This window comes from Chionomys nivalis, chromosome 9 (genome assembly GCF_950005125.1).
Source record: "Chionomys nivalis chromosome 9, mChiNiv1.1, whole genome shotgun sequence".
Classification (NCBI taxonomy): Eukaryota; Metazoa; Chordata; class Mammalia; order Rodentia; family Cricetidae; genus Chionomys; species Chionomys nivalis.
The window spans coordinates 11,112,065-11,126,483 of record NC_080094.1 but is presented as its reverse complement, the minus strand read 5'-3'; the positions used below and the strand labels follow the sequence as shown (position 1 = coordinate 11,126,483).

Genomic DNA, 14,419 nt, shown 5'->3' with positions numbered 1-14,419 from the left:
ACTGGAATCACACATAGTTGTAAGCTGCCTTGTAGGTGTTGGGAACCAAATGTGGGTCCTGTGGAAGAGTAGCCACTGCTTTTTACCTCTGAGTCATCTTTCCAGACCCTCCATTTTCTTAAATCCCTAATATTTGGGGTTCTGGGATCCAGGGAAGAGTCCCTGTCCTGTGTATCATGTCTTCCCTCTGCCCTCTCTCCAGGCATCATGGCTATCCTGTTCTCTGGCATCGTGATGTCACATTACACACACCACAACCTCTCCCCAGTCACCCAGATCCTCATGCAGCAGACCCTCCGGACAGTGGCCTTCCTGTGTGGTGAGTCCCACCTCTGAGTGTCCACACAAACTGGGATTCCTGCCCTGGTGGGGTGTAAGCTAGGATTTTTCTTTGGCAGCAGGGCCCAGAATCTTTCCAAGCCCAAGCAAGTACCATGCTCCTAACTCCTGGGTTGGCTCCTGTGGTTTTGTGATTCCATAGAAAATGTATAATACTTAAGATATGGACGTTTGGTGCCTGCAGTTTATGGCCAAAAATGGAACTGCTGCTGAACATTCCAGATGTTAATGTGGAGATCTCCACAGATGTTCCTAGAGATGATGCTGAGGGTAGTCAAATGGCCCCACCCTTGAGTGGTGGGGTCTTAGGCTTTCCATCTAGGGGCACTGTGAGCTTCTAAACGAGGACATCCTAGCCCTAAGGGAAATTCCAGAGTCGTGTTCCCCTGGGATGAATATGAGGCCTGTCAAGCAGTGACGGTTGGAGCTTCTTCCCCCTCCATGTACCACATACCCACTCCTGTTCATACCTGGAGTAAAGATGCTATCTTTAACTATCCCTCTAAACTGCTCAGGCGTGCATATGCGGTGGGGCTAGACCTCAGCTGCAATTTTAGCATTCCCTGGTGTTGAGGGGCCTTGTTTCACTTTGGAGCTGGGGATGGCAGGGTTGTCTGCAAGGTAGGGAAGCTGAGTAAGGAGAGGCCAGATAGCCCATTGCCAAGGTACAAGCTAGGAGACAGTCCTCTAGTGCCCGTGTCTCCCCCCCCCCCCCCCCCCGGAGACAGGGTTTCTCTGTGGCTTTGGTTCCTGTCCTGGAACTAGCTCTTGTAGACCAGGCTGGCCTCGAACTCACAGAGATCCACCTGCCTCTGCCTCCCGAGTGCTGGGATTAAAGGCGTGCACCACCACCACCTGGCTGATCCGCAGCTCTTATCAGAAAGCCTTGGCCAAAGGCTCTGACCTGGTCCTCACAGGGTGGAGCAGAGAACAGCACACCTCATGGCTTCTGTTTTGTGCCTCTGACCAGCTTTAGTTAGTACTCAGTTCTGGGACTGTACATGCATGCCATCTTCTCTGAAACTCCATCACAGCATCCATGGGAATTCACCAGGCGTGTGCTTTCTCCTGACTGCTCTCCGTGAGGAGGTCAGCCGTGCACTAGGCTGCCTTCATGTAGCCCGCATTGCCAGAAGCAGCGTATGTGGCCACTCTGAAAGGGCGGCTTAAGTCCACCACACTTCCTGCTGCTGGGGAGAAGTGGAGTAGGCCTGAACGCACTGGCTTGAAGGATCGTACATTATTATATAAGGTGTCTCAGGGAGGGGAGGGACAAGCACCCTACTAGTGCTTTGTTGAAGAATACACAAGCCACTGCAAACGCCACTGAAGTGATTTAAATAGCCTCACCAGCTGATGTGCACATTTTAAAATGCAATCCCTGTCTCCTTAGGTGTTGGGCTCTTCTTTTGGGCCCTGTAGTTTAATCAGGAGCCTGGAAATTTATAAGGTGCTCTTTTTAGCACACACAAGTGTTTGCACCAAGTGTGACTAAGCCTGCAAATGGGTCCTTCCCACAAGCTAACCCTGTGGGTTTGCTGCCTCTTGAATCTCCAGCCAACATCAGTACATTCTGTCCACCAATGGGTGCTGTTGGCACGATGAACTGGGAGGGAGTTAACTAAAGCCCCCTTTCTCACTTGTCATATGCACCTACATTCAAATGCTTGGAATTCTTGCCACTTTGAGCCATGTAGGACCCTGACTGATTCAGTGTTCAGCAGATACACGGGTGGGAGCTTGTTTATTTGCATATAGTATCTGACAGCTTACTCATTATGTTGGGAAATTGTCAATAGCAGAGACACATTGCCTATGTGACAGTAGAGGGGAAGCTGGTCATGGTGGTTCACACCTGCAATCCCAGCACTCAGATTGCATCCAGGCCAGCCTGGGCCAGATAGCAAGACCTCATCTCAAGCCATCTACCCACATCTAGGCCAGCCTAGGCCAAATAGCAGGACCTTATCTCATTCCATCTACCCTGCCCCCCAAAAAAATACTAAGTACAAAGTCTAACCACAGTATCTAGTGCAAGATTTTTCCAGGAAATAAGATGGCTGTTGGTGTGGCTTTGGGAATGTCTGCTTAAGTTACTACTGGATTGTAAGAAAGGAACTGGGGTGAATAATCCATTCTTTGATTTCTTTCAGAAACATGCGTGTTTGCATTTCTTGGCCTGTCCATTTTTAGTTTCCCTCACAAGTTTGAAATTTCCTTCGTCATTTGGTGCATAGTAAGTATTTTCTTGTTTTTATTGAATGTTTATTGTTAGAATATCAACTACATGGTCTGGAACCATCTATATAACTGTGACCAGTTCAGAGCCAACAACTACAGAGACATGATTCTGTTGAAAATGTCTTTTCTTTAAAAAATCCTAGACATAAGCATCTGGACGTTTTACATTTTCAGTGTTCTTGAATGCTGTGGTCACCTTCAAACAGTACAGTCTTAGCCAGAGCATGTCAGTGGGTGCCCATAACCCCAGCACTTGAGAAATGGAGGCAGGAGGATTAAGAGTTTAAGGCCAGCTGGGTGTGATGGTGCATGCCCTTAATCCCAACACTTGGGAAGCAGAAGCAGGCAGATCTCTGTGAGTTTAAGGCCACCCTGGTCTGTGTAGCAAGTTCCAGACTACATACACAATGAGACCCTGTCTCAAGAAAAGACAATAAAAAAGCTTTTTAATGATTTATTTATTTTTATTTTATGTGCACTGATGTTCTCTCCAGGCCCCCAGGAAGAAGTCTTAAGGGCAGTTTTAACTACATGGCATGTTCAAGAACAGCCTAGGCTCACAGGCAGAACCTGCCTCAAAGGAAAGGAGAAATGTGTTCAACTGCACGAGACCCCAGTTTTCTTGGGTCCTTTTGACTCTTTCCCGTTCCCATGTGACCTCCATTTAGAGTGGCTGCCTGCCTATGTCAGTCTGTCCTGTGAGCACAGGTCTGGGGAAAAGCCTTGGGAAGGCCTTTCACAGAAACTCTGACAGTTTCTGAGTTGCCGGGATCTAACCCAGGGCCTTGTGCAGAAGCAGATGCTTGGAGCACAGCTCTTACCCCAGCCCCTTGGAGCTGTGGTTGATTAAAGTAGGAGGCTTTACCCCACAATAGGCCCAGGACTTGAGCCACCTTTGTGCTCCCAGGTAGGCCTCACTCAGCCCGTCCTCCTTGCTCTGAGGAGCCAGACCCCAGAGCAAAGGCAGAAGTACCTGTGTCCCCTTCCCCGCAGTGCCACAGTGGGGAGGATTAGCATAAGCCCACCCTATTATGGATTCCTTTTTGTCTCTAGGCCCCACTGGGAGCCTGGTGGTGCTGCCTTTGTTCTGAGGCTGTGTGACTAAAACCTAGGATGACGCTTCTAGCCTCTTCTAGCATCTGAGACAAAAGGTCAGACTGAAAAGCTCCACCCAGGTCGAGCCAGGGCAGCAGCACATGTGTGAGGCTCTGACTGTTGGGGCCTCTCTAGCTGAAGGCAGGACTACCTCAGACGGGTGTGTTACCCTGATGTTGGGGTCTCTGTAGCTGAAGGCAGGACTACCTTAGACAGGTGTGTTAACACTGATGTTGGCCTGAAGGTGCAGAGGATTCTGCCTGCATTGAGCACATTGATACACTGATATCAACAGGTACTGGTACTGTTCGGCAGAGCTGTCAACATCTTCCCTCTGTCCTACCTGCTGAACTTCTTCCGAGATCACAAAATTACCCCCAAGATGATGTTCATCATGTGGTTCAGTGGTGAGTGGCAGCCAGGGTGGGCGGGCGTAAACCTGGGCTGCATACATGGGCCCCTGGCAAGCCAGGCTCCAACAGGTGTTACCAGATGGCACCTTGTCACAGCACCATGAAGTGGTTGACCCTTTTCCAACTCTGGAATGAGGATGCTCAGGTTCCAGGAGGGCAAAGATGATGCCTAGCATCCAGGAACCCTTGGAGGCAAAGCAAGAACCTGTCCAGCTCCATGCACAGCCTTGGCAGGCCTATGTAGTATGGTGTGTGGGGTGGGGTGGTGCTAAGCATGGGGATTCGACCCACAGCCTCCTGATGCTATCCAGTTACTTCTGCTGCTGCTGCAGGGCCCCGTAGCTGAATCTTGAGCGTTGCAGCTTCCTGTCAATCACACTTCTCTACTTTCTCAAGACTGGAATGACTTTGTCAATATTCAGCTCTAAAGCACCAGTCCCTTAGGAACTTTAACTCTCAGGACTCTTCCTATTTAAGTCATTAGTCAGGTGTGGAAGCACAGGCCATGATCCCAGCAGAGACAGGCAGATCTCTGTGAGTTCCAGGCCAGCCAGGGCTACAGAGTGAGACCATCTCAAAAAATAAAATAAGTAAGTATAACTGAATATTTCCATGTGGGTTGAAGTGCTTCATAATGTTCAATACAATTTGCCTCATAATTCTTTTTCTTCAAAAAGGCCTTATTATAAAAACTGAGCTAAGTACACTGGCACTTAACTGTAATGCCAACTACTTGGAAGAACAGGGCAGATGGATTTCTAGCTTGAGTCCAACCTGAACCCCTGTCTCACATAAACATGTAGAGGTCTAGCTGACCCGAAACTTGCAATGGAGTCTAGGTTTGAACCTGCAGCCATTCTCCTTGCCTCTGCCTTCCAAGTGCTGGAATTATCATTTAAACAGTTAATGTCCCTCCCAGTCAAAACCAGGGCTACTCTCCCAGCCCCAGCTCCTCACTCTGTCCTCATTTTCCCACCTCTCTTCCCGTCTGCTGTGCTGGCCTTGGCCCTAAGCAGCTCTCCAGTGGCTTCTGCAGAATCAACCCATGACCTAGTGTATCTGCTGGGCTTCAGGCTCCCTCTTCCCACTACTGTTGCCAGTATACCAAAGACATCTCCCCAGCCTCCCACTCAGCCCTTCCCACACCGACCCCAGACAGTGGCATCCTGGGTCCTGGCCCCACCTCTTTCTGAACCCGTGTTCTGACAGTATTGGACTTCCTGATCTGGCCTTTCCATGTGTCCAGCTCTCCAAACCAGCCCTTCCTTTGGAACCCAGTTCCTATTCCTTTCTACTTCTGGGTGTCATGGGCCACAGCGAGTTCCTTGAGCCAGAGCCCACTGCCTGCCTGCTGCTTGGCTTGCCTTCCCTTCCATGGGAAGCAGCACGGTGGATTGGTATATATCGCTCCCTTCCTAGCCCTGCTAGGCATATGTGCACACTGAGCCTGTCACATGTGTCAGGTCCCCTCATCCTGTGACCCTTGTAGGTTTAGAGAAGAGTAACTCGCCCTGCTCATATCTCTGAATCCTGGCCTCCTGACCATCTCAGGTCTGGATTGCTGCAGCAGCCAAGCTTCTTAGAGCCTCCCCCCCACCCCTTACATGTATGAGCTGCCCCACTGTGGTCTCTTCCCAGTGACTCTTCTGAATTTAGTGTTGTGTTTACTGACCTAGCTGCTCTGGGAGCTTCTGGAGGCTCAGGAGCCTCTACTCTGTGTGTATGGTACAGAGCAACTGGCTCCAGCTCTGCCCACACCCCAGTCCTGTCATCATTGCCAGTAAGCTCTACCGATAGGAGAGTCACTAGGCAAATCATACTCTCACTGCTGCCTGGGTCTGCTGGTCCCCGCCTGGGCGCTGTGGAGAGTGGCAGCACCAGCTAGGCAGGTTTCTGTGGCAGACAGCTCTGTCTGTGCACAGAACACCTAGCTGGGGGCCTGGGGCACCCAGGTAGGACTCAGCTACCATCTCTGTCATATGACAGATCTGATGAGTCCCCAAATACGCCTGCTACACAGTGCCATGGCTGTGGTCACCTTGCCTGGAACCAGCCCATGCAGAACACACAAGGGACTTGAACCTGTCTGCCCTGCTATCTCACATCCTAGGCCATTTCTGCAGGTCCTGCTGTTAGTGGTGCTAAGCTGGAGCCACTTTCTTCTCTCTTCTCTCCCTGCTTCTGGCTTGGCCCTGAATCTCCATTTACTACCGTTCCAGGCCTTCGAGGGGCCATCCCCTATGCCCTGAGCTTGCATCTGGGCCTGGAGCCCATGGAGAAGCGACAGCTCATCGGCACCACCACCATTGTCATTGTGCTCTTCACCATCTTGCTCCTGGGAGGCAGCACCATGCCTCTCATTCGCCTTGTGGACATTGAGGATGCCCGGGCACGCCGCAGGAACAAGAAGGACGTCAACCTCAGCAAGACTGAGAAGATGGTTAGTGTGGCTGTGGGCCCCGTGGCCTATCTGCCAGGGAGAGCAGGTCAGGCTCTTGCATATGCATTTGCTTACCCCAGGGTCAACAGTGCAGGCCTGAGAACAGGTGCGGCAACTTGGCTTCTGAAGCATGACTCTCTGGGGTAGGGTGTGTGCCAGCCTTGTGACCTGCTGAAGCCATAGCAGCTGAGAACTGATGCCATCTGTAGCTCAGAACATTTGAAGTAGAGCCTGGTCCTATGCTAGAGTCCTGGGAGAGTGCCTCAGCCGCCAGGAACTGAGCCAGAAGCCCAGGTCAGGGACCAGATGGTTTCAAAATTAGGTATTCTTCAGTGTGCATTTATACCTCTCGATAGGGACCAAGAGGATGATGGCTTATAGCTGAGGGGTCAGCTCAAGGTGGCATCCTCAAGGACACAGGGGTCATGGTTTAGGGATAGAGGGATTCAGGGCCCAGACATTGGAAACTGAGGCTTCTGTGCCCCCTTGCACATCTCTGCTTCCTGTGAGTCACCTCCTGCTGCCTACTCTCGGGCTGGGACCACCTTGCATTGGCTCCCTGTCCTTCCTTCCTCACGGCAGCAACCCTGACTCCTGACCCACCCTTCCACCCATTGTCTGCATTCTGAGGTGCATTTCCTTCTAGTCTCCCTCTTTGAGGAAGATGTCAGTAACTTGGGTCAGTCATCAAAGTGATATCTGGAATGGGAGAGTCAGGGCCATTGGTCCAGGGCTTTTCCTCTAGGTAGCCACCCTTGGACTCTGCAGGTCCTTCTCATGCTCAGAGCCCTTTCTTCCCATCTTCTGGCTAACCAGTTTACTTGGGGTTGTGTTATGATTTTTACTTTTTTGTTCTTGCTGTTTTTGTTTCCTTATTTTCAACTTTTTAAAAGTCTGTATCTGTCTGTGTATGTGTAAGCTGTGTGTGTGCTCACCTGTGCGGTGCTCACCTGTGCGCGCATGTGTACATGTACTCATGCCCATGAATGCAATAAGAAAGCATTAGATCCTCCAGAACTGGAGCTACAAGCAATGATGAGCCTAACATGGGTACTGGGAACTGAACTGCAGTCCTCTGGAAAAGCAGCATTCAGAATGACTGAGCCATCTTTCCAGCCCATTTTTGTGTTTTGATATGGGCTCACTGTAGATTAAGCTGGGCTTGACTGTGTTGTGGCTACAGCTGCCTTGCAATGTTTTTGCCTCTACTTCCCAAGTACTGGGAATTACAGATGGGATCCTTGTGTAGGTTGACATTTCTTTCAAGGCTACAGTCCTTCTTGGACTCTACAGGAAGCAGGGACTGTCTTTTTTTTTTTTTTTTTGGTTTTTTCGAGATAGGGTTTCTCTGTGGCTTTGGAGCCTGTCCTGGAACTAGCTCTTGTAGACCAGGCTGGTCTCGAACTCACAGAGATCCGCCTGCCTCTGCCTCCCAAGTGCTGGGATTAAAGGCGTGCGCCACCACTGCCTGGCAAGCAGAGACTTTCATAGTCCCCAATCTGCAGGTGAGAAGGACATCGAGGCATGAAAAAGGTTCCAGTCAGAGCCTGCACTCACCGACAGATGTTCTTACTAGGTTTTGAGAGGAGAGTCGCCAAACCAGCAGCAGTATAGGAAGTTATTAAGTGTGCAGATGTGGTAGCCTTCCCGCTAACCTGCTGTCGCAGGAATTACAGCTGGGGTTGAAATGTGTAGCATCTTCAGGGCTCTCAAACCCCAGAGATTGCCGGGTGATGGTGGCGCACGCCTTTAATCCCAGCACTTGGGAGGCAGAGGCAGGCGGATCTCTGTGAGTTCGAGATCAGCCTGGTCTACAGAGCTAGTTCCAGGATAGGCTCCAAAGCCACAGAGAAACTCTGTCTCGAAAAACAAACAAACAAAAAAAAACCCAGAGATTGACCATGCACTCCTCCACTGTCCTCTGCACTGTAGGCCCAGGCAAGCAGGGCTTTACAACTTTGGAGACTCCTATGCTCCAAACTTGTCATTGGACCTCCCTGCAGACCTGCAGAGAGTAAGCTTTGCGAGCCCTTTGGTGATCACCTATACTAGGGTAGCATGTGTTAGAGGTGGCATTCTGGAAGGAAGGCAGAGTGGGGGCTCCCAGGGAAGTGCCTGCTCACACTGCCAGCTCTGTCACACAGGGCAATGCCATTGAGTCAGAGCACCTGTCTGAGCTCACTGAGGAGGAATATGAAGCCCACTACATCAGACAGCAGGACCTCAAAGGCTTCATGTGGCTGGACGCCAAGTACCTGAACCCCTTCTTCACACGGCGGCTGACACAGGAGGTGGGCATATCAGGAATCCCTTACCTCCCGTCAGGCCTGCAGTGGCCAGGGGTGGGGAGGGAAGTTGCTGCTGGAGGCTAGTAAGCAGCCTAGCTCTGACCCTGCTGCCTTTCCTTCGCTGCATGCCTTGGAAGATGGCTAACAATAGTTTAGATTTCCCTGCTGCCCTCAGGGACATGAATCAGCTTCTGATGCTGAGCCAAGAAGTCTTAGATCAGCCTGTGACCCTTGCCCTCCAGGCACTGCAGCTGCCTCCTCCAGGAGTGGCATGCTCTCCTGGCCGCTCTCCCTCTCTCCACAGCAGCCCCTTACACCCCCAAGACCATGTCCTCCAACAGCTAAGCAGCAAAGCATGTTATCTCATTTGACAGCATGGGAAAGTGAGGCCCAGGCTCACATGAACAGGGCAACATGTTCCAAAGCTGGCAAACGAGGCTTACCTAATTCCTAAGGCTGAGTTCCTAAAATGCCATTTCCCCCTCCATCCCTCAGTTCTCAGCAGGCCCTCCTGTTACCTCCAACTCATAGCTTCACAGCAGCCTCTTGTTCCCTGACCTTGTCACTGACGCTTACCTGTCTTGCTCCAGGACCTCCACCATGGGCGCATCCAGATGAAAAGCCTCACCAACAAATGGTATGAGGAGGTCCGCCAGGGCCCGTCGGGTTCTGAGGATGATGAGCAGGAGCTGTTCTGAGCCCACGGTGCTCTAGGCCCAGATGATGATGCCTCGTGCAGCCTCCTCAGAACACGGGATGGTAGGTTGAGGACTAGTCTTAGCTAGGAAGCCTCAGGCCCTTGGAGAGTGCTGACTTTGGGAATATGACTGGCCTCCATGGCTCACGAGCCAGACCTGCCCTGGTGTTGTTTCTGGGCCTGCAGAGGAGGGCAGCAGCCAGCCTCCTTCCTGCTTCTGTGCCAGACCCAGAGAAAACTTGGGAGGCTGGCTTGCTCAGCTCACACCGTGCCAGGACCACACCTTCACACCTCTGGAGCAGCTGTTGGCAGGCACATCTGTTTGTCTCTGCATTGTCAAGGTGCCTTGGTGGTGGTGGCGGCGGCAGCAGCAGCAGTCTCAGGCCTGGTGCCAAAGCTGAGAGACTTTAAAAGCCCCACAGTCCCTGTCCTATGTCCCCAAAAAGAAAGGCTGAAGGACCTTTTTCTTGCCATGGAACTGGCACCTCTCAGGCCTGCCTTTGGGCAGACAGCTGCAGCCCTCCTGTGGGCATACTACAAATGTTTACACTGGTGCCTGGTAGGGATCAGCCTGCAGGCTTCTAGGAAAGGTGTTGACCTATCCCCCGGGTTTGGATGGACTATTTTCCGAAGAGACAAAGGGGGTCTTTTGACCCTGGAAGCACCGAATCCTTGGGGGCACCTTTCCCAAGTGTCGGAGCTACTTCCATATCCTCTCTCCTCTTCACCACTGCCTCCTCCCTCACCTTGTCCTCTGCCCTCCGTGCCAGGACCCCAGATCTCCAAGACACTGGGGCAGGGGCCAGAACACAGCCGCTGAGGCCAGGGCTCCCTACTCCAGCCAATTGCCTCTTGGGATGCCTGTGACTTTGGGTCACACAAACACACTCCCATGCATGTGTCAGTGTAAGGCGTGCTGGATCACACCACAGGCAATGGTTACTGCCTGATGTCCTCACCTGCCCTTTTATAGCTGCTGCAGTCTCCCCTTCCATGTCCCTTCAGCAACTACTCATGTGGCCATAGTACTTCCTTGCACCCCAGGTGGCTTAGTTGTTGTGTATGGCCTTGTCCTCACAATGGGGACACAGTGGGCCTGAGTGGGCTAGTTGCAGGTGTTTCCCACCTCAGGTGCTATGGTTCTGCTGTTAGAAGACAGCTCTCCACCTCACTTGCTGCAGAAGGTGGCAGAGTTGGAAGCGTGTAGTTTGTTTCTGTACATAAGGTCACTTATCCTTGGCATAGCCAAGATATGGTCCTCTCCCTTGTCTCTCACTTTAACCCTGGAGCTGGAGCCACCCGTGGCCTTGTGTAATTGGGGGTGAGACTGAGGTCAGGCTGGATTCTTCCCTTTCCAGAACTCAGGCTCTGTCTCTAAGATGGAAGTTGCTTTCCAAGCTCAGTGCTTTCTTTGAGCAGTGAGGCACCGGGATGTCACTTACTCAGCCCTTGTCACCAGGTCTCTGACACAGCACTCTTGGCCAAGACATGAAGTGATCTTCTGGGAACTTGGTGGGAGGACTGTTGTACCAGCCCTGAACGCCAGCAGGCACCTCTGCCCCTTCCTGGGGAATGTGGGCTTAGCAGCTGGGAGAGTGCCCAGCCCTGAAGGGCCCATGGCCAGGGAGCATAGCTCTAGAGGGATTTCTCAAAAGAGAAACAAATGGTTACCACCACCTTCTCAGACCAGCCCATCCTGTTGTGTGCAGCGGTGGATGTGTGTGGTAGAAGAGGACCCAGTTGTACTGCAGATTTCAGGTCTAGGCCAAGGGACAGGCCAGCTGACCACACAGAAGGTTATACTTCAGAGTGAGGGGCATGGCTGCCCTTGAAGATCTGGCACTTTAGCCAGTGGGCAGGCCCCACCCTGAAGTTCCTGGTGGCACATCCCTGCAGTGTGTATGAGCCAATTTTTGGGATCAGTGACCTGCTTTCTGCAGTGTTAAGGTCACAGGGTTCCTCCGAACAGCCTCCAGCACTTTGGGGTGAAACCTGACAGGCTGACGGCCTGATGTGCAGATTCCTTTCTGTGCAGTAGAATGCCAAGACTGAGCAGAGAAACCTTCTTAAAAACCACCCTAAGGACTACTAGGTCTACATGTCCATGGTAGGTTCTGAGCTGGGTGGCTGCTGCCCAGACCCCTCCCCCTTAGCTGTGGAGGTACAGCTGTTCCTGGCTCCCATGTGAGGAGCAATTCATTAGCTGTCTGCCATCCATGAGGTTTCAAAGATGCCACATGGAGACAGGAGCCCTTCCCATTCTCTCAGAAATAGCAGCTTGATTTCTCTGCTGGCTGGTGCCCAGGAAACCAGGTCCAAGCGGTGGCAGCGGCAAGTCACTGGGTTCTCTCAGGGTCCCAGAGCCAGGCTGTGTTACCGAAAACTGAATGGTAGGAGGCTCCCACCTGTCCACCCAGTTTCAGACAAGGGAGGTGCTATGGCCCCCTCACCGAGGCACGATCATGTGCAGTCATGGTGGGACAGGCCACTGTTGGTAGCTGTAGCCCTGATCTCCAGCCATGGTACTGGGTGGGGACTGGTGGAGTCCCCTACTTCACCAGAGAGAGGCTAAAGGCTCTCTTCACAAGCCTGGGTTCCTTTCTTCTCTGACAGTGGAAGGTTTTGGAAGAGCAACGTTTCTGTTCTTTGGGGAGGCAGGTGGGAGCCATGTGTGTGAAGTTCCTGGGACCTGAGGGACCCTTTGCTGCTTTCTGGAAGGGGCCTGGGCCTGAGCAGTGCGAATTGTGTCACTCTGCTGGAGCCCCCCCTCGCCTGCCTCCCTCCCTCCCCTCACCACCTCCCTGAATAGTTAGAAATAAAAGGCTGTGGAACCAGAGCTGCTCAGTTGTGTCAGTGACTTTGCAAAAGCTGGGTTTGCACACTCCTGGATGTGGCTTTGGGTCCCCACAGCTCTCCAGGACAGCATTAGGCATGTTCCAAGAAGTGCAATGTTTAAGAGTACATCTCTGTTCCTCAATGAGCCACATGTGAGGCAGAATGCTCCTATGAACCCTGGCTTCCTCCCAGAGCTCCAGGCCTCTCAGTGCCTGCTGCTGCTTGGTTGCCCATTGATTTTACAGCTGTCTACCTGCAGAAAAATGGAAAACTTCTCCATTAAATCCACATGACTGAGGAGTCAGAGCCTCTCTGGTCCTCAGCTCACGATGTAAGGTCCTGTGCATGCACACACAGGGCAAAAATCAATTTCCTGGTTTCTAGCTCTGAGATTTCCCCCACCCCCACCAGCAGCTGAGAGACTGAAGGGGCACCCATATCTACCTGGCACCAACTGCAGGCTGACGATGCACCAAGGGTGCAGGACACGAGGGCCCCTCTGTCGCCTGGGCCCTGTCAGGGAAAGCTGCCCTAGTGTGACATCTCCCAGTGCAGTAACTTAATTAGCTTAAGTCAGGGAACACACAGGTAAGCAACAGACCAAAGTCTCAGGGTGCCCTGGCCTTGAAGATGACGAGTTTCTCTGAGTAGTGCCAGCCTGGAGGAGAGGGCTCAGTCCCACTGAAAGATAACCTGGGCAACTCCAGAGAAAACCCTCAAGGTAGAGGGGAGAAACAGGAAGAAATAACTTCCTCTGAGACCAGAAGCAGTGGAGAAAAGGGTCCCAGAGCCTCCAAACCATCCCATGAAGGAACTCAGTCTGAGGAAGAGTATGCATACTTAGTGCACGCTAAAAACATGCTTATTGGGTGTGGTGGTACACGCCTTCGATCCCAGCACTTGGAAGACAAAGGCAGAAATCTGAGTTAGAAGCCAGCTTGGCCTACATAGCAAGTTCCAGGCCAACCAGGGCTACACACTATGCTGCCAGACATACTGATGTATAACCATAATCACAACACTAAAGAGGCTGAGACAGAAAGATGGCCTCAATTTTGAGCCATCCTTGATTAGACAAAAATAGTCCAAAAAAAAGGCAAAGCAGAAAAGGCACACATACTACAAACTACACTTGAGTTCTCCGTGGTGTCTCTGGGCCTTTGGCTTTGATGGGTCTCTGAAAAGCTAGGCCCAGTCCCAGGCTAGCACTCCTGTCAATCCCTTTATTTGTTGAGGAAGGCCTCAGACCCAGCGTAGCAAGAGAGAGCAGTACTCATGGTTCCTCCCCTTACATACAGGTGTAAAACTTGGACTTATGGCAGCCATTCTGAAGCCTAGAAGGGAGGTTTCATGAGGATGGCAGAGCATTTTTTTGGTTTGTGTTTTGAGACAGAATTTCTCTGTGTATTCCTATCTGTCCTCAAATTCAGAGATCCATCTGTCTCCTGAGTGCTGGGCTTAAAGGCATGTGCCACTGTGAGCTGGAATTACAGGTAGTTGGGAGCCACCTAAGGTGAGCCACAAAAGAGTGGCAAGCAGTCTCCTCCACCAAGACATCTGGCATTTTAATGTGCATTTTGGGGAACAAATTGGGTTTTTATAATTGAGGCAAACATTTAACCAAATGAGCCATCTCCCCAGAACAGTGTGTTTCGCATGCAGCTACGGCATGGTGGTAGGTACTTAAAATTTAAGCATTTGGGAGGCTGAGGCAGGAGGATTGCTTCAAGCTTGAGACCAGCCTGGGCTCCATGAACACCAGCTAACAATGACTGGAGAGACATTCTTGCAAAAACCAGAAAATGTTTATGTGGTTTGTGTGTTCCTTCAGTTCAGCGTGATTTTTCACGTCTAGATTCACACTACCACAGGGAGTCCTTTTCTAGAAGAGACAGCAATGATCCAGTTGCTAACAGAACTGGAGTGCCCACATGTTAGCACTGAGTGAAATGACAGCTAAGTAGGGAATAGTGGCCTCAATGGCCTCGCCATGCCTCCTGCTGAAGCAGTCTGTCTGTCTCTCTGAACACCTGCTGTTCTCACAGAGGACTGGGCTCCAGTCCCAGCAGAT

The 14,419-nt window shown here is 51.6% G+C and overlaps 1 protein-coding gene across 1 annotated transcript in view; it reads left to right on the top strand.

Moving 5' to 3' along the window:
* Slc9a8 (solute carrier family 9 member A8) overlaps nt 1–12,343 on the top strand; it is a 59,763-nt gene extending 47,420 nt beyond the window's left edge. Inside the window, exons 11-16 of the mRNA XM_057781439.1 lie at nt 203–319; nt 2,493–2,575; nt 3,971–4,082; nt 6,308–6,528; nt 8,673–8,819; nt 9,407–12,343. Coding sequence (XP_057637422.1) covers nt 203–319; nt 2,493–2,575; nt 3,971–4,082; nt 6,308–6,528; nt 8,673–8,819; nt 9,407–9,514 — 788 coding nt within the window. The 3' untranslated portion in view covers nt 9,515–12,343. The remainder of the gene's footprint in view (nt 1–202; nt 320–2,492; nt 2,576–3,970; nt 4,083–6,307; nt 6,529–8,672; nt 8,820–9,406) is intronic.
* Nucleotides 12,344–14,419: the final 2,076 nt, after the last annotated feature.